General features: G+C 43.3%; 2 protein-coding genes across 2 annotated transcripts; both read right to left on the reverse strand.

Annotated features, from left to right (window-relative positions):
* Window positions 1–407: 407 nt before the first annotated feature.
* mlxipl (MLX interacting protein like) lies at window positions 408–20,789 on the reverse strand (the record flags this gene model as incomplete). The annotated part of the gene is made up of 19 exons (XM_080509047.1): window positions 408–556; window positions 633–762; window positions 1,778–1,901; window positions 2,830–2,957; window positions 3,177–3,299; window positions 3,447–3,562; window positions 4,903–5,152; window positions 6,676–6,749; window positions 6,843–7,416; window positions 7,517–7,668; window positions 9,078–9,158; window positions 9,802–9,976; window positions 13,410–13,451; window positions 14,067–14,156; window positions 14,241–14,323; window positions 14,456–14,562; window positions 17,745–18,149; window positions 19,487–19,514; window positions 20,750–20,789. The coding sequence occupies 19 exons, from the start codon at window positions 20,787–20,789 to the stop codon at window positions 408–410; spliced, it is 2,871 nt and encodes a 956-aa protein (XP_080365173.1).
* On the reverse strand, window positions 20,450–23,669 carry c1qbp (complement component 1, q subcomponent binding protein). Its single transcript, XM_080508942.1, has 6 exons — window positions 23,297–23,669; window positions 22,665–22,815; window positions 22,495–22,585; window positions 22,306–22,401; window positions 21,099–21,224; window positions 20,450–21,016 (listed from the first exon to the last, which is right to left on the reverse strand). Exons 1-6 carry the CDS (start codon window positions 23,547–23,549, stop codon window positions 20,867–20,869), a joined length of 867 nt encoding a protein of 288 aa, XP_080365068.1. The 5' UTR covers window positions 23,550–23,669; the 3' UTR covers window positions 20,450–20,866.
* Between the last annotated feature and the right edge of the window lie 1,053 nt (window positions 23,670–24,722).

A 24,722-nucleotide genomic window follows, 5' to 3' on the forward strand; every position in this document is an offset into this window, starting at 1 on the left:
CATCACTGGAACCACACAACCTTCCAGAGTACTGCTGTCGTACGGTTGATGGCTACTGCCTGCTGGGTAATGCATCATGTCACAAAGCTTCACTCGTCTCTCCAGAACATGAAGAATTCACTGGAGTTGAACCCGCTCCACAGTCACCTGATCACCAACAGAGCACCTTCTGGCACGAACAGGGGTTGAAAAACACGTTTTTTTAAGTACGAGCGTTTCCACTTCGCAGAGACGATTCATGAACTGGAAAACATTCTTTTGAAGTAGCTTTTTAGTTTTATTGGAAAAAGATTCAGCATTATTAACAGTCTGTGAGCTGAAAATAGTCTATTTTTTTTTCTCAAACCTCTCCAGTTTCTTATGGGCTCCAGTAAAGCTTTTCCTCAGTCTGTATTTGAACGGTGGCGTCACTGATGAGTGGCGGGCTGCAAGGAGTGATCCGGGCCGGCGGTAGGGTCACCCTGGGTCACAACCAGCGTGGCCTGCTCGGGCAGCGAGCTGGGGTCTGTCAGGATGGCTGTGGTGGTGCTCAGGAGGCGGAGTGAACTCAGGACCACTGCAGAGGAAACGACAGGCTTTAGGGAGGGTGGAGGACGACCATCGTGGCCAGATAGGGCGAGTGTTGGACTCACTGGGTCTGAGCGCAGGAAGGGAGCAGTGCTGGTCCAGCCAGGACAGGGTGGACCGGCACAGGTCCTCTACGCTGGCGGTGGACACCATCCCATTATAGGACTCAAACAGAGGCTCGATGATGATACTGAACTGACACCGAGTTGAGGAAAAATAATCGGATAAATGGGTGAGGTTTGAAAAAAAAAAAAAAGAACAAAACTGAAGAATGTCAGTGGGCATTTTTGACAGTATTTGAACCCACAACCTTCTTACCGTGAGGCTACAGTGCTAACCACTGTCCACCACACGGCTTCAATGCAAATACCTAAAATTCTGAATCAGATTTTTACTCCTCCTTTGATCATTTTAGTTAACAAAAGACTCCAGACTATTTTTGTTTAATTTTTTTCAACCTTTGCTTCCCGCGATCTGGTGACAAATTGCGTCCGACCCCCAGAGGGTCAGGAGTAATTTCCTTCTTCCGCCAGTTGTGCATTCTCTGCTAAACGCATTATCTGCGGAGAGGGAAAGAAAATTAGCTGTCAAATATCCAGTAAATAATCCCGGAGAAGTAAATGTTTTTCATTCGTAATCTCAGCTGGAACATACAAGGGCACAATCCCTGGAAGTAAAGCGTGATTATTCACGGAGGCTCACATAAATGATAAAGAAGCCGTCATGTTAGCAGTAATAGGTTCCACAGTATTGAAGGGGAGAGTTACAGATTAAATGTTTATCATGATCATTTATGCAATACAAGCAGAGACACTTCAACTAAAGCATTACACTTTAAATCTCACTCTCTCACACACACACACACACACACACACAAACTCACACAGTATCCTTCTCTGCATGCACCAGGCTGGCGTAATGCTCGGTGTAATTAGTTCATTTGGATTCAAAGAGAGAGGCTTTAGAAACAGAACATGATTTGATATTCCTCCAAAGTGTGAGGATGCCAGACGACGCCACAGCCAGTCACCGCACAGTCTCACACGCCTTCATTCACTCTTCATTACATTCAACTCCTGTCTTTTCTTTCTTTTCTTTTTTTTCTTTTGTTTTTGTATTTTTCTTATGAGACTAATTTTTTATTTAAAGCTGCGACGGCTTGATGTTTTTTAATGAGCATCCGGGGAGATTAAAACATTCACAAGGATACGATCCAGAACTTCCAGTTTTGCAGAGTCTGCACTCGGACGTATTCTCTGAACTTCTGCCTCATGAGGTCGAAGCGCTGCCGCGTGATGGGGACGCCGGTGGCTGGGAGCTGCTGCTGGCACGCGCTGGTGAACAGACACACCGAGTCAACAAAGCGGCACGGGGAAAGAAAGGACGGGGGGGTCACACCCACCGGCCATAACATTAGGACCACCCTCTCTGACATTGCGGCGTCTGGCACCAAGATGTTGGCAGCAGATAATTCATGTCCTGGAAGTTGTAAGGTGGCGATTTTTAAGACCCTGTTTTTGTCCGATTCTGACTCTTGTTTTTTGTTTCAGGCTGGATTTTTGTCTAAACAGCACAGCTTTAGTTGCTGCTTGCTTCACCTCCTCTTTCCCGTGTGCTTCTAATAAACAAGCTCCTGTAACTTGAGCAGCATTCGGCCTAATGAGTCCTTCCTAAATCGGCCATCCCTGACAGCCGACTCCATAAACAACTATCTCACCGCTTTTCTTTCTTCCTTAGACCAGTAGAGAACTGCAGTTTTGGAGACATAATGACCAAGTCATCTACCGCTCAGACATTCTGTTGTGGTTCGAACCATCCAGACCTCTCAGGTCACCTGCTTTCTGTTCCAAGCTGAAGAACCAAACATCCAAAAAATATTTGAAACAAGCTATCTGAAAACTGTAGGATGGCACTGACTCTGAGTTAATTTAAACCAGTGGAGTCAATGGCCACATACAATCTAATATCATCTTGAGTTCATGTTTGCTGAAGTAAAGCACTTTGAATTGCACCGTTACTGAAATGTGCAAAAACAACGGCCTGCTTTGCGATCACATTTTAGTCTTTAAACTTGTTTTAATCCTATTGACCTTCTTTCCTTTTGCCGTCTGACAAAACCCACACACACACACTAACAAACCAAGTGGGCATAATGTTTTGGCTGGTCAGTATAAATGGACATTATAATGTCAAAATGTTCTGTATTACTGTCATATTTAGTACGACAGAATGGAAAAGCAGAGGCTGAACTGAAGCACTGACTTGATGGCGGAGTTGAGGAGCTGGATCTCGTCCCGGAGCCTCTGCGCCTCCTCATGCAGCTGAGCTCTCTCCTGCTGCATCTTACTGATGTACTCGGCCGTCTTCTGCAGCGTGGTGGCTTTGCTGATCTGTGCCAGCAGACAGAGGGATTACTGCATTTCACTCAGAAGAGCTCAAACTTTCAACGCTACTGAACCTCTAAACATCCAAATGTCCCCGGCTGTGTTTTTAACACGTCTTTTTTTAAGTTTAAAGTCTGGAGTCATCCAAGCGCTCTTTGATGCTCCCTGCTTCCCCCCTTTCCGCACATCTATCAGAAATCCAGCCGCCCCAGCTTTCCCCAGTACCTTTATGCTCGGCTGCGAGCTGAGTGTTGTCACAAGGTTATGTAAAGTGTCAAATCCCAGTTTGATGTTGAAACGCCTCTTCTGCTCAGCCGAGATGTGAGTTATCCTCCTGGTCTCTGTTTGCTGCAAGACAGTACAGCTCAGACGGACATGGCACTTCACACCCACAGAGCCAGCCAGACTGGTTTCTTTGGCCTCATTATGTTAAATGAACAAGACCTCCAGTTTAAAAGTAGAAGTGAATGGAGATGAAATGATAATACGTCCTACCTTACTTGATTCTATCTTTACGTGTCCTGAGAAGCCGGAGAGTGGAGACTCGGGGTTGGAGGCTTTGTCTAAAAGGTTTGGCGGCGACGTTTGGCCCGGATGCAGTGGAAAATTCACTAAAAGTAACAAAGAGGACACAAGTTTTACTTCACAATGACAGAGATGACAACGTCCACAAGAGTAAGAAACATAATCATGTACATCCTCTACGTACATTACAGAATTCTTGAGGAATCAAACAAGAATTGAAAAGAGTTGATCTGAAAAGTTTGGTATTAGAGGAAAAACGTGAATGTGGATCAATATTTTACTTCCTTTATGAGGTGTGCGACAACCAATAATGATTCCGGCCATTATTAATGTAATGAAACCAATAACTTACCAATAATGTTGTAAAAGATTTTTTAAAACCAAAGTCAAAAGAAGGTGTTGCAGAGTATATGTATCCTCAATTAATAAATATGACAACTATACCATCCACCTATTTTCGATAAGCACACTGCACAAAACCTGCAAAAAAGCTTCTTATTTCCAAGAAATGTAGTCACATTTATGTATTATTGCAGCATTAGCTGCAGTTATTACATTACGAAAGAGTCTTTTTCATGTAAATTAATTAAGTTGTATTTATATAACAGTTTTCACAGGCAACAATTACAAAATGCTTATTATTATTAATAATTAATGGCATTAATAATATTATGAATTCATAGTTTAATAATAATTTAATTTAAAATGAAATGTATAAAGTAAAATGCTTTGTTCTCTACAGAATTGAACCTCTGATTCAGTCTCCCAAATTCGACTTAGCTTTTCGCAATTGTCATCGAAAAATCTCGAGAACATAAAGTTAAAACCAAAAATCCCTTTTTGAATATGCTGCATGACATTTATGAAGCCCACAAGGGAAAGTGTAAAATCTTCATCACACTGAATATAATAAATAGTGAAAACACAGAGTAAGAAAAGGCCCATTATCTTTGAATGGACGTTAATATTTACTGAAGCATTCAGTTGTAGTTTATGTTCATGTGCTTTCATTACATATTATCAGAAGCCCGATGTCCAGGTGAAAAATGATGTTTAATTTTCCAAATCATATGGCAAGGCTCAACTTTTCCAATTACTCCAGTTATAAAAACCCTCAATCATCTGCTGCGCCGTAGTGTGTGAAGCTACATATGCTCTCTCTGCTTCACAGTGCTCGTGTTTCTGCACATTAAACTTCAACATTTGAGCTCGCAGCAGTCAGACTGCGCTTCCAGCCACTTCATGTTTGCAATAAATTATGTGAACAGCTGCTCCACCTCCTTGTGTACTCACTTTAGGATATTTAGCAGATGTCTCGCCGAAATTCTGTAAACACAATGCTAAAGTTCCCACATAAGGCAGAAGTCTGCACGTCAACCCGGGTACGGCAGCTCCGCAAACAGTGTTTGGAGAGCAGAGCTCATACCCGTTAGGCTGCTGCGCTCGGTGCCGTAGAGCTGGACGGGGGACAGCTTCTCCGTCTTGGGGACGAGGAGGGTTGAAGCGGCGTGCACGGAGCCCTGCGAGAGCAGGACGGACACCGCCGGGCCCCTGGAGGAGCTGCCCTGAGTTCCGCTGTGGCCGTGCAGGGGGGTCAGCACGGGGATCCCTGCAGGCCACGCGGCTCCGTGCTGCAGCTGCGGCATCGCTCCAGACACGTGGGCACCGCCGCTCATCTGCTCAACAACACAGACAGAGAAAGTCGGAAAATCCCGTTTGACCGGCAGGAGGAGATCATCGCACAATTCTCACTTCATAAGCAAGAGTGTTCCCAGTTTGAGGCCAGGCTTGGCAGCATTTTTCTTTGTTTCTCTTGTGCATGGCAGGTTTTCTTCTAATGAGGTGAATCACTGACACTCACTCACTCACTCGCTGTGATAGACTAGTGATTCTAACTCCTCTTTCTAACTCTAACTCTTACAGAGTTTATAAGAATTTGAAGCTAAATATTTACTGCATGGCAATATACGGCCCGATGCTCCTACTGACTGGTTTTATGAGGCCCTGAGAAAACTATCAAATTTGACTATCTAGGTCAGGATTCAGGTTCGGGGGCCACACACAGCCCAATTTCATCTCGAGTGGGCTGGGCCGGTAAAATAGTGCCATAATAAACTTCAAATTTAACCTTTGGAGTTTTTTCTCGTTGTGGCGCAGAGCATATGTGATGAAAATGTCAATAGTTTCACAAAACTAAATTATTATAAAGGACATTACTGCAGTCTCAACAGAAAGCCAATTTGAATGAAATCTTCTCGTGTAAAATACAATGAAATATCCCCCCAAAAAAACTTCTGCTATAGCTGTTGCATTATGGATGTTTTTACAAACTCAGGGTGACACCATGGCTTTGAGGCCAGTACTAATTTGCTATCTTTCATGGCAGCATCATCAATATCTCAGCTCGGGTCTCAGTGTTGTGTTGTGTCTGTTACTCTTAAGATATTTGTTTACTTTCTTTAAATTTTTACAATTTGTTTGATGGTTTGGTGGGCGGGATTGGAGATTCTTGCCGGCTGGTTTTGACCCACGGGCCTCGTGTTCGAGACCTTCTGATCCAGAGTGATCAATCATGAATTTTGTAAGCTGCCACGTCCCAAATGAAAGCACAACAGTGGTTTTACTTGCATTATGTAAAGCAATTATCTATTATTTCTGGTTTCTCACTGATCCCTCGCTGGCTGGTCACGAACAGCCAAAGGCTCCTCGCCTACATGATGCCCGGGTCTGATAAAGACAAATAAAAAGTCATAACAAGTTGTCTGCGAGTGAACTTGCAGATGCATCATTAACGGTTTATGAAGCGCAGGTCCACCTCAGGAAACAACAACACAACCCCTCTGCGTGCCCCCGGGGTTCCCGACAGCAGGGCTTATATGGTGTAAAAACAGAAAATTGTAAAGATTCAAACCAGCTGCTGAATATTAGATTTTGCTCTTCTCCTTGTGTTCAAAGTGTGTTATCATATTTTGAGCTAAAGAGCTCTAGAAGGCCTTGAAAAGAAAGATAATGGAAGTATTTGAATCTGCAAATTAGAGATAAAATATTACACAGGGAGGAAACGGGTGTCGATTCCGGACCACAGTCGGTTGTAACAGTGAGATCAACCTCCTCACAGTGGTAAGAAAGTTTGTTATAGAAGGTCCTCTTCTAAGTCGGCTTCAATGTTGCCATTTGTGATTTTAAATGACGCACTCACTGAGGAGCCAGGAGACGTTGACCTCTGACCTTTGGCCATCACCAGAGAAGTGTCAAAGCCCCGCGTTGGCTTCCCTGAAAGCAGAGTTGAAACGTGAGTCATCGCAGCACGACAGGAAACAGGCCGGCGGCGGGCTACCAGCGGAGCGGCGGTGTGAGCGGACTCACGCTCGTGGGCGCCGGAGGACAGCAGCTTAGCCAGGCAGCTGGTGGGCGTGGGGGAAGTGATCCGAGGGCCCGGCGTCCTCGCTCCGCCGGTCTTCTGCCTGTGCTTGCCTCTGACCGCGGCGCCGGCCACCTGCTCGGGGACCGAGAAGCAGTGGGCCGCCGTGACGGGGGGCGGCGCGGCGTGGACCGGGTCGGGCACGACGGCCGAGTAAGTCACGGACGGGGCCTGAGAGTACGCGTCCCCCGCGTGAGGGTAGCCGTGGGCGTGGTGCGCGGAGCCCTGCGCCCCCCCCGTGGAGGCGGTGTGAGTGATGACGGTGGAGGTCACGCCGGTCGTCGTGTAGTAGCCAAACTTGTGACACGGCAGCGGGTAGAGAAAAGGCGCGCCGGCGGCGGCCGGCTGCTCGGCGCCGCTGGTGAAAACCACAGACGCAGGGGCGTTGTGGTACGACTGAGGTCCGTACGGCATGATGCCAGGTGAGTGGTATTCGCTGCAGTCCGGGCCCGGCCTGGCCTGGTCCGGCCGGGGATCAGACGTGGAAGGTTGCGGCAGACCGTCAGCGGCCAGACTGGGCTGCAAAGGACGAGATTTCATCCATTTTGCCCGTCGAACCGCAACACGGCTGCTAATAAACACTCCTGCGGCATGAAATCTAAAAACAGACGAGCGGTACCTGAGCCAGCTGTGTGTTGATAAGGAGCGGAGGAGCTGTTACCACGGGGGAGGGAGCCGCAGCGAACGCGCTGCCAGATGAGCTCTCAAAATAGCCGCAGTCAGCAAAATCAGTCTGCTCCGTGGGCTGGCCTCGATAGTTCATGAAGATATCTGAGGAAAACACACAGACACACACTGTCAATAACACTGTCAGGAGGAGAGGAATGGTGAGAAAACTGTTTCTTTTTTTTTTTTTTTCTTAAATAACCTAAAATATTAATTATAAATACCAGCTGATTGTATTTCTAAGTCAAATATGAATGCATTTGATCATAAATCCGTTTAATTTTATCCTTTTGTGGTGACATCACACATTCTCAGTGTGACAGTGCTCTCTGGTGGAAAAAACGTGAAAATCTTGGATATTCTGAGATTTCTTTATTTGTCTGCTTAATTCTCTAACAGTCCATCGTCAGCTGGACAAAGGGACTCTATATTGGAAAATTCAGCATAAGATCATCACATTGAAGGCAAACACTGGTAGACACATCCACTCTCCAACATGCAACAATAAGCTTGTATAATCTGTGCTAAACTCACGGGTGGCCACCAAAGCATCACAAATCCATACAGTTACAACAGACTTGTGGTGTTGACGACTGGAAGGATGAAATCCCCCGACCAGTCACTCTGTTGCAAAGTTGCAATCTGACGTTATTGAAACAACGAGCAAATATGAGCTTACTGGCTTCTTTCGACACAAAAATAACTCGTTTTCTTCTGAAGTGAAAAAAAAAAAACCTCGGGAGACCGGAGTGTGTCAGAAACATTAACTCCCTGAGCCTAGGTGCAGGACGGACACACACACACACACACACACACACACACACACACACACACACACACACACACACAGCAGTGGGCAGCAGGTTGCCTGATGTGTCGCCACGGGGCTGCTGGATTGCTTCGCTGAAAGTAACACAGAGGAGCTGAGAGACACGCCGTCGCTGTGATTCTGAGTTAGAACCTAAACTCCAGCCGGCTTTCTGCCTGAAGCCCGCCGACTCTCTGGCTGTGTACATGTTGTTTGCTATTTGCAAGAAAAAAAAAGCTGCCCGAGGCTGTAAAAGTTTTTCCGCCTCTCACTCTCCAGGATGTATCAATAAGTTTTAACTTACAGGCAAAGAAAACGTGAATTTTGCTGTAACACTTTAAATTTGCTCTCCATCTTATTCCTTTATGCCAGAAAAGACTGTGTTCTGTACTTCACTGTTATTTTTATTTTTTTTCGCTAATGAATCTGCAGTTCTGTCCGTTTGTTGGATTTTTGCTTATTTTTCATTCATTTTCGAGTTTCTGACTTCTGCCTGCAGCATCCAGACTTAATTATGGCCCTTAATCAGTTAAACACTTTTAATAAAAACTTTTGTATTAAGACTGTATTAGATTAAGGCTCGAATCCAACCTTGTAAAGATTTTCTAAAGAATATTAGATAGCTTATTTTTGCCTTAAAATCACCCGGTTCTGTACCGAACCTCCCATCATGTGTCAATCGAGACTCAGATGAGTGGACGAGTACCTGGTATGTCCATGAAATCCTCCAGGTTGGGTTGCAGAGGAGTCAGACCCGGCTGAATGATGTCAGCATTGCTGGTGTATGCTGAAGAGGAATAAAGCACAGGGTTAGATGTAGTTCATGAGAGCGAGAGAGAGAGAGAGAGAGAGAGAGAGAGAGCGATGCTTCTTTTCCTGTGCATAGATGAACAGCCCATCCATGTGACCACAACCAGAAAATATGAGCAATTATTCAACATTATGATTATTTACCAGGCTTCATTCTTGTTTGCCACTGCTGTAATATTAGTTTTTGACATAAGCCTGTAGTGTAGCGAAGACCAAACAAACAAAGGTTGATATCGCAAAGACAACATTACTGTAATATATTGTCCAGCCACACTTTATACATGACTCCGCAAATAAGAATTTCCGTGAAGCTCCAACTCTGCAACTTTATGACACGTCCATTAACTGTACAAGAGAAAGAAGAGACTCCATAAACTGAAGGAATATAAAAGTTTAACATTTTCAAGCAAAAGAATAAAGGATCAGATTGTTTCTAAAGAGTTATAATATATTATATCTTTACTAGAAGAGCATCTGAAGCCTATGAGAGCTGATGAACTTTTCCTTATGACAGGTCTGAACCAACAATTCAAGCATATGAACAGAAGGACACATCATTTGAAGCAGATCAATCAAGAAGGGTCATTTTAACTGTGTCGGTTTTCGGAGGGGAGACTCACTGTTGTGCCGGTCGCTGGCCCAGGGACAGGGTTTCTGCGTCATGGTGAACAGGGTGTCGGAGATGTCGGACAGCAGGCAGTCCAGGTCGAACATGTGGGCCTCCACCGGGGCGGCCTCAGGCTCCTGGTAGGTCTGGTAGGAGCGTTTGTCCAGCTTGGCCTGACAGATCGGACCCTGCGGAGCAAAGCGGAACCGGAATCAAGACGCGTCTCTGGTACAACACATCAATCTGAGCTCTGCAGACTGAAAGGTCCTGAATGCAAACTGATGGCGTTTGGGTCCCTCCACCTGCACGTGTGCAACATTTGATGTCCCATGGATGGAGTACAGCACATTTGTTTCACAACGGGAAAACTTTGAAAAACACAAATATCAAATAATCAATACAAAAATATTAAAAGAACAGGGAAAAAAAAAAATCCATATCCTGCATTGAGCTGTCCCCCCCAAAAAAAGTATCATTTTCTGCCTGTTTCTTTGAGAAAACTCACAGAAGCTGAAGCTGCGGATGCGACCCTCTCGTGCAGACGCCTCACCCTGATTCACTCCTTCGCTCTCAACTTCTGAACCGCAGGCCGCATTTATAGGGAAGCCCAGATCCAGCCGGAAACTGTTTTGACTACGTCTGAACCCACGACATCCCCTCTTCCAGCGTGGAAGTGTGTCCAAGTATAAATGAGGTAAGATTGCCGCGTGAATATGCATGCTTGTGTGTGTGTGTGTGTATGCACAGTGCATAATGAAAAAGCACTTTTGACACATTGTTCAAAAACACAAGCCCCTTACAGGTTATCATTATGTCGGCTTTGTTCATTTCTTTATTTTTGATGTCCCACCATTTCAATAAGAGCGGCAGCCTTTTGTCCCTGACCTAATTCTGGGAGCCACATACACACACAAACACACACACACACACACGTGCATCCCGACAGGAGAACCTGGAGACCCTGCTGCCTCTAACTGCCGCTGCTTCGACGAGGAAATAAACACCAGCGTGCATGTGAGCGCCGCATAATGTCTCACTTCCGACTGGCAGCCTTTACATTGTATGTGGGGGGTTTCCTGCAACTGTGGGGTTTAATGAAGCCTCATTTGAAAAGCATGGATTAGATTAAATGTTGACAGAGAAGATTAATATTTTAAAGGACACAAACAGGCAAACATTTACCCTTAAGCTGAGCGCTTAAGATGACAGGAAGTCAGCAAGAAATCCATTGTGCTCAAAGAGCCAAATGTGTTTGCTGTTTGCTTTCTCTTGTCTCGCAGGACCTGGCAACACGCTGCACATGTCGGCTGAACAGTGACGACAGCACACTGCTTTTCTTACTTTTTACAATTAGAAGGTAGAGTCTGCAAACTGACTCGTTCCTTCTTCCAACCTCTAATTATGTGAGCATATCCTCACCGACAAATATAGTGTCGTGCCACACAAATAGTGTGTGCGTGTGCGAAATGTCAGAAATCTTTCGGAGTCAAGTCTCATTTTGTTCACTTCCCCTTGCAGACGGCCGAGCTGTCCTCTGAACGATGTAGAAACTGAATCGGCACAGCACTCGAATCAATCCTGCCCTTCGTCCTCTCATCCTGATACAGCTTTACACCGTCAAGAAACCAATAAAAAAGCTGTCCTGTTTAATCAGTCGAAAAATAAATGGATCAAACCAAACTCTACAATCTGAAGTGTACAATCACTCACTGATCGTGGAATCTTTCATCACTCAATGTAGTTACTGTCATCAAGTAAGAATTACCATTGGGAACACAGACACTGTCTTTATCATGCGTTTGTGCTTTAAATGTGTTGGATTTTTCTTAGCTTATCTTCACATGGCATGGTTCTGCTGACTTCAGCAAAGCCTGCAGATGTCAGCAAAACAGGCTGGAAATCAATAGCATCACTCTAAGATTGTTAACTTAAAAGGAGAGCCATCCAAGTCAGCGATTCTCAACCGTGAAGGACGGATGAACGTTTGAATAAGCAGCAGCAGCAGAAGAAGAAGAAGAAGCGGTGAAACGAGGGAGAGGAGCGGAAGGTCGGGGCTGCACATGAATAGTTACTGGTTAAATAAATGCTACAGGTGTTGATCCCAGGAACCGAGTCAGCCGGGGGCTGGGAGTCACGACACTCTGGAGGCAAACGTTGTTCTGATGGTCCATCGACTCGCACATGTGCAGAAGAACCATTTACTACAGCTGTGGGCTTTCCTTAGTTTATCCAAGTCAGAGCTTTTTCGAAAAGTAGGGGTTTTTTTGGGAAGCGTTGCAGAAACAGACACACGAAACGTAACGAATGTTTTGCATTTTTCACTTGATAACACAAAATATGTGTGAACTGAAGAACTGAACCAACAGCACATCCAAAATATACAATCAAATCTCCTGCAAGAAGGCATCAAACCGAGTAAAATCCTCTTCAGTTTAGCATTTTTTTTGCTTACAAATTCTCAAAATTGGCTTTATCCTCTCTTGAAGATCACCTACACGTCATTTGGTACTACTGATGTGCAATAAAACCTGTAATTTATGTATATTTCAAAAACAGTGTCATTTGCAATTTCTTTATGTGTACAGCACCGATCTGTTGTTTTTCCACACTTTTTCCATGATACTTGAAAGGAGATGCTTTGCGGAAGCAAAAAGATCCAAGCTTATGTTGTTTATGCTATTATATAACATAAACGGACATCTATCTTATTAATTAGCACTAGTTTTTTTTTATATATTCGACCATTCACTTCAATTAACCATGAGTTATGAAATATAGTTGCCCAATAAAGTTTTAAATGCAACAAATTTGAAAAATTTATATATATTATATTATTATATTATATTATTTATAAATATATAAAATATACGACACAAACAAAAGCAACAGGAAAAACAAGCCTTATCTGTGAGAGATAAGACGTCAGGAACGCTCACTAAAATCTGGTTTAAGTGATCTTTGACCTGATAAGTGTCCTTTGAAGAGCCGCACAACAACATCAACAGCTAATCTGCAGGACTGTGACTGTGTTTTGGGTTCTGGGCGTCCGGGGGGGGGACCGCTGAGGGCACATGTCACATTCTCATGTGAATACTCTCATGAATGAGGCGCTCCCCTCTTTCCGCCTCTCTTGGCGTCACGGTTGAAGTCGCTGCCCCGGCGCCACACAAAGCGCCACTGGAAGTAGGTCAGATTTGATTAAGTGACATTAAATTTTGCAGCTATTTCACCCGAATATGGATTTTTTTTTTTTTTTATTTTTTTTTTTTTAATATGTGTTGAAGTCGTTGGCACCGCCGGTAAATCAATGTGCGTCAATCGCCTGCGAATATCAGGCCGTGACGCATGGCTCCACTTTTCTCACGCTTCCTTCTTTCTCTCCTCCTTTGCTTTCGAGTTTGCCGAGGGAGACTAACGCCGCCTGCTAAAAATAGACCCCGAGAGGACTTTGATGACCAGATGTTGCACTGGAACACAAACACAGCCAGTAGGTCAAACCGCAGCGCTCGCAGTGGCGTCTGGGTCAGTCGGCCAGCGGTCAACATCCACGGCGATTAATATGCTCAAAGGTCCTGCAGGAAGAAACCTGAGCGAAACACGATGAGGAGGTTTCCCACTCACCTCCTGCAGCATCGAGAGAATGTCATCCTTCTTTTTCTGAAGCTGCAGAAGAAAAGACCAATGAGTTATGATGCCGAGTCGTCGTTGTCATTCAAAATAATTCTTCTCTGGAATCGACTTTGTTAATAGAACTTTACTGGAATGCCTTTACTTTTGATATATGTGGAACAGTAGTAAAGCTGCTGTCTCTTTCTGTAATGCTCAGGAGCCAAATGTTAGTTTCAGCATCAGCCGAAGCTAGTGTGGTTATGGTTACTATTTCCTTGACTCCTGTTTACAAGAAGAGTGACATCCATCTCCTGTATTTTCCAGACTACTGCTTGCTTTCATTGCATTTTTCATCTCAGTAAAGTTTTGTTTTGAAGACGATGTCCGTTTACACGGAAACGGCAGGAACGATTAAAACAATATAGCTTCAATGTAGGAGGGTGCATTTGTTGTTTCAACCATACGCTATAAACAGTAACAATGGAGAGTACAGGGACATTTGTTTGGACAGACGACGAAGTTGGACTGTTGGAGGCCGCCATTGTTGTTATTGTCTGTCTACTGAGCACGTGCAGAACAAGTTGCACATATAACTGGAAACCATTACAAAGTGGATTTTTGCTTAATACGGGACCTTGAAACATGCAGTGTGTAAAGACGAGCGCTCACCCGTTTCTTATAGTAAATCCTCCACTTGTGATACTCCTTGATCACCACCTCGATCCTCCGCTTCCAGTAGCTGCCCTCTAAGATAATCGCCTGTGGACCGGAGACACGTGAAGAATGAGGCTTTCAGCAGAGGACACCACGCCCGGCGCTACCCGGCGGGTTGAAGTCACTCACTTCGGGCTTCCGATGAGCGTCTGCCTCGGAGCCCTCCAGCGGGGTGACGAACCCACACACGGGGTTCTTCCTCTTCTCCACATCTGAGTCCACAACACGCAGAGGAGAAAATAACTAATCAGTGGATACGTTGTACGTGTACGGTGGTAAAAGACGTGAAGTGAAGACGACATAGGGAGGAACAGGAAAGTGGAGGTGAAGCGTTGTGGACTCACACTGGATGAACCAAGCCCTCCAGATGGCGTTGTTCAGACGGATCTTATCCCTCCACAGCAGCCGCAGACCTTTGAAAGACTTCCACTTGGGAGAAACGATCTTTCCACTGTGGGTAAAATGAGGCAAACAATCAATGATGCATCATTTGCTCCGAGAGGAGGTGCGTCGATATAGTTTATAGTATAAAAAGCAGTAACAGAGCATTTCATTTTCGGGTTCAATGTGTTGCTCAAGAGCACTCTGACAGGCAGAGTTGAGAATCAAACCTTCAACTGTCCAGTTGGGACTCTCACTTGCACCATAAAGCTTTGAACCAGCGTGGTCATGAGATTGTTCAAGTTGTGATCTAAACTTTACATATTCTTCGGGAGCCAAGTGGTTCTGAGCACAGTATCCAATTTATTTGTCCTTTTGGTTTCCGAGGACCAGATTCTCACTGAAAAAAAAAGAAACCTGTTGAAATAAACTTCTGATATGAAACAATAACTCTACGTTTTTTACTCTAGCTGTAGTTTCTCTTTCGTTACAGACAACCAGTTGACTTCCTCCATTATTATCCTATATTTTTTTATCATTTCCATCAACCATCGATTGGTTCTATTGATCCCCTGAAGATAAGAGCAATACCTCAGAGGTGGAAAGCTCTATGGTATAACCAACAACTGCCAACATTAAAGACATCAGCAGTAAGACTGAAGAAATGACATCCAACACTCCAACACAAGTAAATGAGGTGACGGTGTTGTATTTGGCTCTATATACACCGTTACAGGAGGTTTTTTTTAATTATTATTTAAATTTCACTGTATTTTGTAGCAGAATGTTTCATCAAAATTGACTTCATGTTGAGATTGTCATCATTTACATTACCAACAATTTAAAACACAATTTCATCGCGTACACTGTGCGCCACAATAAAGCAAATCTTTCAAGTGTAAATTCAAAGGTTATTATGGCAAAATTTGACCAGTCTGGCCCACTCAAGGAACAACTGGCCTTTCGACTATGCTTTGCCCTCCGCAGACTAAAAACATGTGCTTGAGGTGAATTAGTGACTCTAAATACAGTCGTGTGAGGCTGCGTGTGCATAAAAATACATCATCTGGATGTCAACATGCACAATATGCATGTTGCAAAGGGCTGACTGAACCTAATAAAACATATTGTAACTGACAGAGAAGGAGCATTAATATTTTGGGGAAGAAAAATCAGAAAGCATGAAAGCATTCATATCAATTACATAAGTGTTTTTATGTATTAAATTATCTTTATTTCTTATCTCAATATCTTGAAAACGTCTCAAGGATGTACTCTGCCTGTGAGAAATAACTTTTTTTCTTTAAATTTTTTATAAAATGTGTCACTGGAAAGCACATTATTACGAATATGAAAGAGAAGGTGATGACAAAACCTTGTTCAGACAAAATGTAAAATTCCCCTTTCCATGCTTCAAGATTTAAAATGACTGCAGAAGAAATATTCCACTAAAACATGCAAACATTTTTTTTTTTTTTTACAAGAATAATGGTTAAAAAAATAAAACGAGCAGCCGAACTGCTTCTCCTCTGCTGTAAAATCCTGATTCCGACTACGAGTTCCTCATCAGCGTTTCTCGCGCCACAGTGCCGGGCTGCGAGTGCGGAGAAGTGGACTCCTAATGCGAGGTGCTCGGGGAGTTGCTAGGAAGCCGGGGGAACTGATTTCAAGCTGCTTTTAATGGACTGAAAGAGGCTCGCTCTCAAACAGCAGAGACAGCACATTACCGAGTGGAAAACACAGCTCCTAATTAATATCACCCTGGTTATTACAGTGCCAGAGTGGCAGGCTGCACATAATACATCACATATAAAGTACTCAGAAGAGCAAAAAAAAAAAAGAGAGAGAGTTTACTTTGTGGAAATGTGCTTTTTGTGGTTACAAAAGACAGCGACGGTCAGGATAAACAGCCTTCTCTGGGTCAGAGGTCACTTATTGTAACACACGTCTTTTTTTTTTTTTTTTTAAAAAGGACAGAAGACACAGCAGGAAGTAAAATAAATGCCTCTTTCAATGTCTTCTATCGGCGCGTGAAATCTGAGCCGAAGCCGCGGTTCAAAAACAAACCCAGAAAGTGTGCAGGGCTCATCTCCGGGCCTTCGCGCCTTCCCCTCCGTCACACTGTAATCTTTCCCTGTCCTGCCAACTGGAATCAAAGTCCAGCGTCGGGCCGAGCTTTTCCAGGCGGTTGTGCAAGAGGAGTGACAACACATGTACACAGGAACAGGATCAGCGCTCACGACCGAACGAGAATCGTCTGGCAGGGGGAGACCTGGGATTTCATGTGGAACTGTTTTTTTATCCAGAGGGAATCAAAGGCTCTTCCTGTGTCAGTTCAACCATTTTCTGTCAACCGTTTTACAGTGAAAACCGTCTGAGAAAATGTCAAAATACTATGAATATCCAGCATCATGAGCTTAAACTCATCCTAACAAGGCATAGGACCTCTTGAACTCTCACAAACAAGCCGCAACGAACAGGATTGCTGTTTATCACTCATTTACACATCCACACGGCCACAAGTGTTTAGTTTCTGTAGGAAAATGAAAAATTCACACAATTCAACTCATAACCATAGAAGTATAGAGGCAACAGGCGCACGAACTGGTAATATTCTAATATTAACAAAAGATTATTCCCAACATATATATTTTTTAATATCTCCACAACATCTCCAATAACTGATTTTAATGAAATGGTTAATAGTTTCACTTTGCTTATATTTTTATTTGAATCAGGATTTCTTAAAAATCATGCAGGAAATTTCAGTCAGTGTGCAGTTAAGAGGATTTATGACATCTACAGTTGTTTTAGCATTGTGTCATTTGATTGCTGTTGAAAGATTAACCATGCAAATTGCAAATAAACTCAGCTGTTTTATGTGCAAACCTGTCCTTTGAATAAAGTTTTTTTTTTTTTTTTTAAATAAGCGATCAAAACATGTGACTTTTTGGCTGTTTCAGATGAATAAAAATTAAATAATCAAATTCAAATGTGTATTATACAACTAGTTTAGGATATTTCTGAGGTTATAACAGCTTCATTCTAGACGTGTTTGGTTGCAGGACATACTTTCAGTCCGGTTTACACGTGTTGAAAGACTATTTTAAAATAGAAGAGTGATGCAGAGCAGAAATAGTATGTGAACGGAATGTCCATGCAGAATGTTTTGGGCTTTGTGTTCCTAGTTTTGGGTGAAACTTGATGGTGTGCAGGTACCGGGGGGAGGGGGAGAGGGGGGGCAGGACTCACCTGTAGGCCAGCGACATGCACTCGAAGAGCCGGGTGAGCGTGGGGTCGATGCTCAGGCTGCCGGAGCTCAGCGGCCCGTACCGGTACGTCTGGCACCACGTCCGGTTCACCGTGTCGAAGTCGAGGCTCAGGGATCCGCCGCTCCTCCTCCTGCGAGCCGCGGAGTCGCTGTGCGGCGACGACACCATGAAGTGTCCGCTGTGGATGACCTGGGAGCCGGGCAGCGGGCCGGCCGCCGCCCCGGCGCACGGCGCACGGACCGGGTCCGCCTCCAGGTCCGACTCGGAGGAGTCGTGCAGCTCTTTGGCCGCCATAGTGAGCGCACAGCCGGTGAACTTTCTCCTCTCGGTCGGTCGGTCGGTCAGCTGCTGTCCCACCAGCTGCGCTCCTCTGGAGCCTCTGCCGCTGTTGCGTAATTACGCGCCGTCACCGCGTCAGCTTCACGAGAGCTAATGATTAATGGGACAGCACGAGGGGCAAGAGCAGCTGTCACACATCGCATTGTCTTTATAAAGTTACACTTAAGTTAGCCTGAACAGTAGTGGAACAGTATTTAGATATATACACAGACTCCCTTGGGGCCCTCGACAAGAAAGACTATAGGTTCAAATTAGTAAAGAATTACTATATTAAATAATTAACATATAAGATAAATATTTTAAACTTTACACACACTATCTAAATGCCAGAAGAAAAAAAAACTCAAATGTGCAACATTTTAAGTATGATGAAAGTGCAACCAAGCAGAACAAAACAAAACAAAACAAGGAATTGAAGTGGAAAGCAAGAACTGTGACATGGTCTTGTATCTAAAGTCCACTTGTGCATTTTCTTCCTTAAAAGAAAAAAAAAAACTGCTGCCTGTGCGCCTTGGCTTCTGCAAATGCAGTCACAATATCGTTTCCATTAATTGGCTCTTTTTCATTTTGTAAAAAAAATATTTGGTTAAAATAAGGTGTTACTAATTGAATCCGCGTACAACTACACCCCTTCTATTCATTAGCTCCCTGCGGGCTGGGGTTACACACGTGAAAACCATATCGTTTCAAAATGTCCTTTATTTTGAAAACCAAGAGTTTGACTCTGCTCCCAGACGTCCCGTAAATTTCACAATACAAGCGACCATAAAAATCTCGGAGTGGCTCACTTCACCAAACGTGTATGTACAGTTTCAGACAATTACTTTTAAAATAAGAAAAAAAAGCTTTATGACTATTACACATAATCAAATACTTGGATAGATGAATAAATGATCTATCGATCCATCTATAAACACAATACATACTCAACAAAATGTGTTACCATTATGGTTAAAACATACACACGTGCAGTTTTGTTGCTGCACAATCATGTATATTGATAAACAAGGTTTCTCTAGATTTTTGAAAAGAGTTAAAATTTTTCTTGTTATATTCTAATATTAAGAAAAGTTTATTCCCCAATATGTTTTGCAGCAGCGACCGTGTAACATCTTCCTTTGCAACAATACGTACGTAGGCGTTACACTCGGGTGAGTTCATAGTTCTTATACTTAAATCCGAGAATAAAACACCTGGTTTGTCTGAAGTAGCACTGCAAAAAATGTTTTGGGGGGGAAAATCTGCTTTTTTTTTTTAAAATAGTGTCATGCAGATGTTGTCAAGGCAAAGGTCAAAGGTAAACATTTTTATAAACATACATTGTTTGCATAGTGCTTTAAAAGAGATCGAAGAAAAGAGATGACAGCAGGAAGGAAAACTTACCTGACGCAGCAGCACAGATGTGGGCGGACTGATTTGACACAAAGACGTTTGTCCAAGAGAAGACAACAGCTTCTTCTGCTTTATATTTGTGTCACGAAGCAGAGAAAATTTGATTTCTTCCATTATGTGAAAAGACTGCAGTACAAGCATGTTGCTGGTGCAACGTCTGAGGACACTGATGAAAATGGCTTTATTTCCATTGTCATACGTCCCGATGTAACAAAAACACTCCACAAATCTATATTGTGTCTGTGTTGTTCACATTATGGAGTCAGAACTTGTCCTCCGCCAGTCTGGGAGCGAAGACAAAAGCAGACCATCTTTACGGTTTATCTTCTAATTTTATATACTTTATAGAACCATGCATTTAGACTGCGGTGTCACGCAGAATACAAATGGGTTTATTATGCTTCTTTTGGGAAACAGGAGGGATAGTTTTGTTAAAAAATTAATAAATAAAAATTAAAATAAGAGTAAAGAACTTTTTTTGTTTCAGTGGGATATTTGTTTTATAAACGGTGGATCAGCTCAGTAGCATTAATCCAGAAATAAAGCAGCTTCATCTTGAGTTGGCTTTAACTGCTGATATGCCACAATAACCTTTAAATCTACTTATTGTCACACATAGTATTCTACAAAAAGTTTATTTTCACAAAAAACAAGCAATTACTACTGAAAATGACTACAATCACAACAAATTTTAAATTTCCCGGTGAAAAGTAAAAAAAAAAAAAAAAAACTTGCATTAAGAAATTTGATTAAAAATAATCTGCATTTTCTTTCAAATTTAACAATTTGCTTGGTGGTTTTTCAGGCCGAATTTGAGCTTCGAGCTCCGTTTGACACCCCTTCTTTAAACCAACAGCAAATAACTGTGGCAGATTTTTGTTTCTTTGCTGGTCGTGTTAAACATGTGATCACACGGGCTTTGATTGGATTAAAACGGACAAACTCACTGCTGATATCAAACTGCTTTATTGACCTTCAATCCTCCGAACACACAGACGCACGACAGGCAAATCTAGATTTGAGTGACAGATTGAGACGGCAATGGAGTCGGCTGCAAGATCAAAAGATTCCACGTTGGCGGCGAAGAGTTCGGCTCGTGAACAATCACCAGAGCAAATCACGTCTCATAATTCTACTTGTCGTCACCTGCGGCTTTTATGAGCTTCATATAATAAATCGTACTCCACCTCGTTAAGTTACAGAAATATAAACTCACATATTTAACAGAGAACGCGGAGGAGCGGCAGCCGTCACGAAGTTCGTCGTCGTCCCGTCTCTTTTGGGGCGCGGACATCGATCTCAAAGTACTTTCGTCTGACCGCCACACCGTCCTCCTCCTTTACGGAAAAAGTGACACTGGCCTGCTGTACGTTAATTACATTTGACGAAGCCCTGCAGGTCTTCCAGGAAGCGGATGTACTCCTGGTGCTCCATGGCGGTGCTCAGCTCCATCAGCTCGTCGGCGAAGGTGTTGTCCACGCCGCGGTCGGCCAGGAAGTCCATGAGGTGGTCGTACAGCGCCTGGGGAAGCAACGCCGCAGCTTTGGTGATTAGCGAGTCCTCCGAACTGTTCTGACACGGAGGGGAGATTTCCTCGCCTTACCCAGTCCAGGGAGTCTGTGTTGAGGGTGTAGCTGGTCTCCTTCCAGTCTGCGTCTCCGTCCGGCTGGAAGCTCACCTCTCGGATGGCGAAGATGTCGCTCTCCTCTTCCCCCTCGCCGTGGCTGATCTGCAGACAGGGTCGCTTTTCTAATCAACTGAAACTTTTAAAACGCCCGGGAGGAAGACGGGGCCCCGTTTACACGACGACATTTCAAGGGGGAAAGAAAAAAAAAACGCACCTTTTTTTGAGTTATCGTTTGAGAAAAGTTTTGGGTTTACATGGAAACAACTTGAGAAAAACACGCAATAAACATTAACAGTGGCGAGAGTACAGACGTTTGTATGGACGGACGACCAAGTTGGGTCGTTATTACGGGCCAAAGTAGTCACAAAGCAGTGGAAAATATCTGGAAAGTTTCCTCAAAATTTCCATGGGAAGTTAAACTCTCCAATTTTGAATTATTTGTTCTAATCAATTGTCCGAACCTGCATTGTGACGCATCGTAGAAATGATTAAATTCAACAACCCTTAACATTTATATGTGATATTTTCCAAGCTGAACATTTAATGTAATACATTAAATTTGCTCAATATGTTCCCTCATGACATCATCAAATTTACTTGACTGTGTCGTCCAGAGGTTCAACTGTGTGGCTTCAATAGTCTTGTGCTCTGGGCGCCAAGGTTTGGTCCAGGATTGTAGAAATCGTCCGTGCATGTGATGGAGGAATGCTCCTGGCATGTCGGGGGGCGTGGCCTCAACAGCCCTACAGTCAGCTGGGTACTTCATAGATTCAACTGTACCAGCATGAAATCTGGTTGTTTAAGTCAGGATTATGCTCAAATTAACTTTTTTTTTTTTTTTTTTAAACTATATTTAAGTTCCCTATAGCCAAACTTCCAATTTAGTAAATTCTTGCTTAATTCTCATTTATTCCCATGGAAAGTTTCAAACTTCGAATATTCCTGGAATTTCGCCGGCGACTATAAAACGACCAAGTCCCAGTGGAATGTGGACTGGGAGCCACGACAGTCCGGAGGTAAACGTTATTGTTGTTGCTCTAACGGCTAGTTGTTTACGCAACAACAGAGTCGGTGCATTTTCAAAAAAGTTGCGTCTTCAGTGGTTCTGAGCACCGTTTCAGCGCAGGCCGACACCCTTGAAAGCGTTGCCGTGGAAACGGGCTCTCGGATGGATTATATTTACCTCGTCTTCTGGATAATGACAGTCAAACACCAGCGAATGTTTTGCAGCCTGTTTCGTTACTTCCACCACAAAGTTTGGTGTTGAAACCATTTCTGGCTGTAAAGAAAGAAAGAAAACAACCACATACATGAAGACTTAAAACGTTTAAAGTTAAAAAAAACAAAAAAACTATTGTCGGGAGATCCTCACCTCCTCCTCTGCTGGTTTCTGCTGCCCCTGCTCTGCCTCTTCTTCAAAGTTGGGAGGAATACTGTTGTTGATGTTGAACGTGACCGAGACTCTGTGAAGAAAGGAAACATCATGAGCTCCCAGCCGTGTCGTGTCGCCCGCCGCCGCCAGCCGGCCCCCGTCAGACTCACTTCTCTCCGGAGACGTTCCTCGAGAGCTTCGCCTCCGTGCCGTTCATCTCCAGCTCCCATCCGCCGGACATCTTGGGAAGGGTTTTGTTTTTCTGGATCTTCTTCTCTTCCTTGATTTCGTCATTCAGAAACTCGCCAAACGCTTTGTCACCTGGTTTCAGGATGAGAAACAAGTTTGTTAAAGCGTGCCGACTTTAAACAGTGGCTATAGCTTTTTTAAAGTTCTTCAAACATGCAAAAAAAAAAAATTACTGATTTTGTCCACTGGAATTGTGTCTTTCGACCATTTAGGGGTCTAATCAGATCAAATGCAGCACTAATTCTTGGGAGTGTCTCACAGCAAACTGAATCAGGCCACTATAACTTCTAATATCGGGATAAAGTAAATAGGATAGGATGTTTAAACAACTAAACCACACAGATTTAAATGAATATTTCACCTCCGTGTCAAGGTGAATGGTCTTTATAGATAATTACAGGATGCCGACAGGAGGGGAAAACCTCATGTTCATGCCTTTATGAAATAAAACTACGTTTCAGTGAGATTCAAGAGACACTTCAGAGGAGAACTTGCATTTATCTGGATGATCTTGTTCGCCAGCAGGCCAGGTGGTGTAAAACCATAGTTTTACCTTCTGTGTGCAGGCCTCCACATCCACACGACCCCACCGGACTCAGAACTTTGGAGCTGAACAGTTTGGGTCTGAATCCGGACGAGGCTCCGCCGCTGTTGAGCATCCACAGGGAGCGGGTGAAGGGCCGCGTCGTAGCCGCGCTGGGGGCGCACAGCGCCGGGCAGCTAAGCGGCAGAAGCCGCGCCGTGGACGCAGAGACCGGGGAGAGGCGGACAGCGGCTCCCACCGCGCGGACCACCGACTTCAGCATGGCTGTGAGGGGAAAGAGAGGCTTTACCGGAGTGGAGGAGTTAGTTGATCGGGAGAGGAAGCGCCGTGCGTCCACTGGAGAAGCTTCTGACACACGTGTGGAAGGACACCTTGACCTCCTTCACTATGACCTCTGAACCGGAAGTACTCTCAGCGAACATTTAAAAACGAATTTTTTTGGTTTGTTTTGCTTTTATAAATACATATATTTCAAATACTTGACGCACTTATATCTAAAACATAAAACTAAATTACATACAGTTAAAAAAAAGAAAGAATAAGCGTCAAAGACTATTTGTATTTTTTTCCCTCAGTTTTGACTGGAAGGCTTCCGACATCTCTTGTTCAGTTTGCGTCATCGGAACGCTTACATCAAAAATGAATATTAAATACTATTACTTGAGTACAAACACCAAAAGTCATTCAAATCTGTTCTCACTTTCATTTTACTAACTAATGTTCAACATTTCTTTCAAACTTAAAATCGAGTTGAAATGTTGAAGATGATGAAATCTTGCAAATAAAGCTTGGATGTATAAAACACGACTTTAATCACAATGTTTTTAACCTCTTTTTGTAAAAAAAATAAAATAAAAATTGTTTTCGTAATTGTACTATTAAAGACCAAGACTTATATAGATATTTTATTCATTATTTTATTATATTATGTTTAGCAGGGGCTAAATAAGAAAAAGCAAAAATACCACATTAACAAAAACAAGCCTGTTTCAAATAATTTTATGTCTTCCGCAAGACGTGCACCTGAATTCATTAAAATTGCAAATTACAAGCCAATATATCAAGTAATGGTCATCTGGTGGTTAATTTAAGCATGTTGGAACAAGGAATTCATTGAAATTACTTTGTTAATGAGTTTATGTCAAGGTAAATCTACAAAACCATGTATATTGATTAAAATTAGCACTAGATAAGGAGTAATCATCTTTAAATTAGCTCTCATAACTCAGAAATTGGCTCTCTGATAGTAAAGATAAAATGTTTGCAGCTTCCAAAATGAGTTAGTTGCTCATGTCTGTCGTAAAGGACTTGTTCCACCATCAGATTATTTATGACTGGTAAAAGATGAAGTGTAAACGGTCCTGGATTGCATCGGTCAAAAGCAAAGTACATGAAAAGTAAATCAGTCCCATCATTTAGATGTAACGCCCTCCTG

Source organism: Blennius ocellaris (genome assembly GCF_963422515.1).
Source record: "Blennius ocellaris genome assembly, chromosome: 14".
Classification (NCBI taxonomy): Eukaryota; Metazoa; Chordata; class Actinopteri; order Blenniiformes; family Blenniidae; genus Blennius; species Blennius ocellaris.

Coding starts and splice junctions, on each gene's coding strand:
- c1qbp (XM_080508942.1), bottom strand. CDS start 23,549: ATGCTGAAGTCGGTGGTCCGCGCGGTGGGAGCCGCTGTCCGCCTCTCC. Junction 22,402..22,494: donor AGAAACCAGCAGAGGAGGAG/GTGAGGATCTCC, acceptor CTTTCTTTACAG/CCAGAAATGGTTTCAACACC. Junction 21,225..22,305: donor GTCATTATCCAGAAGACGAG/GTAAATATAATC, acceptor CCCTGTCTGCAG/ATCAGCCACGGCGAGGGGGA.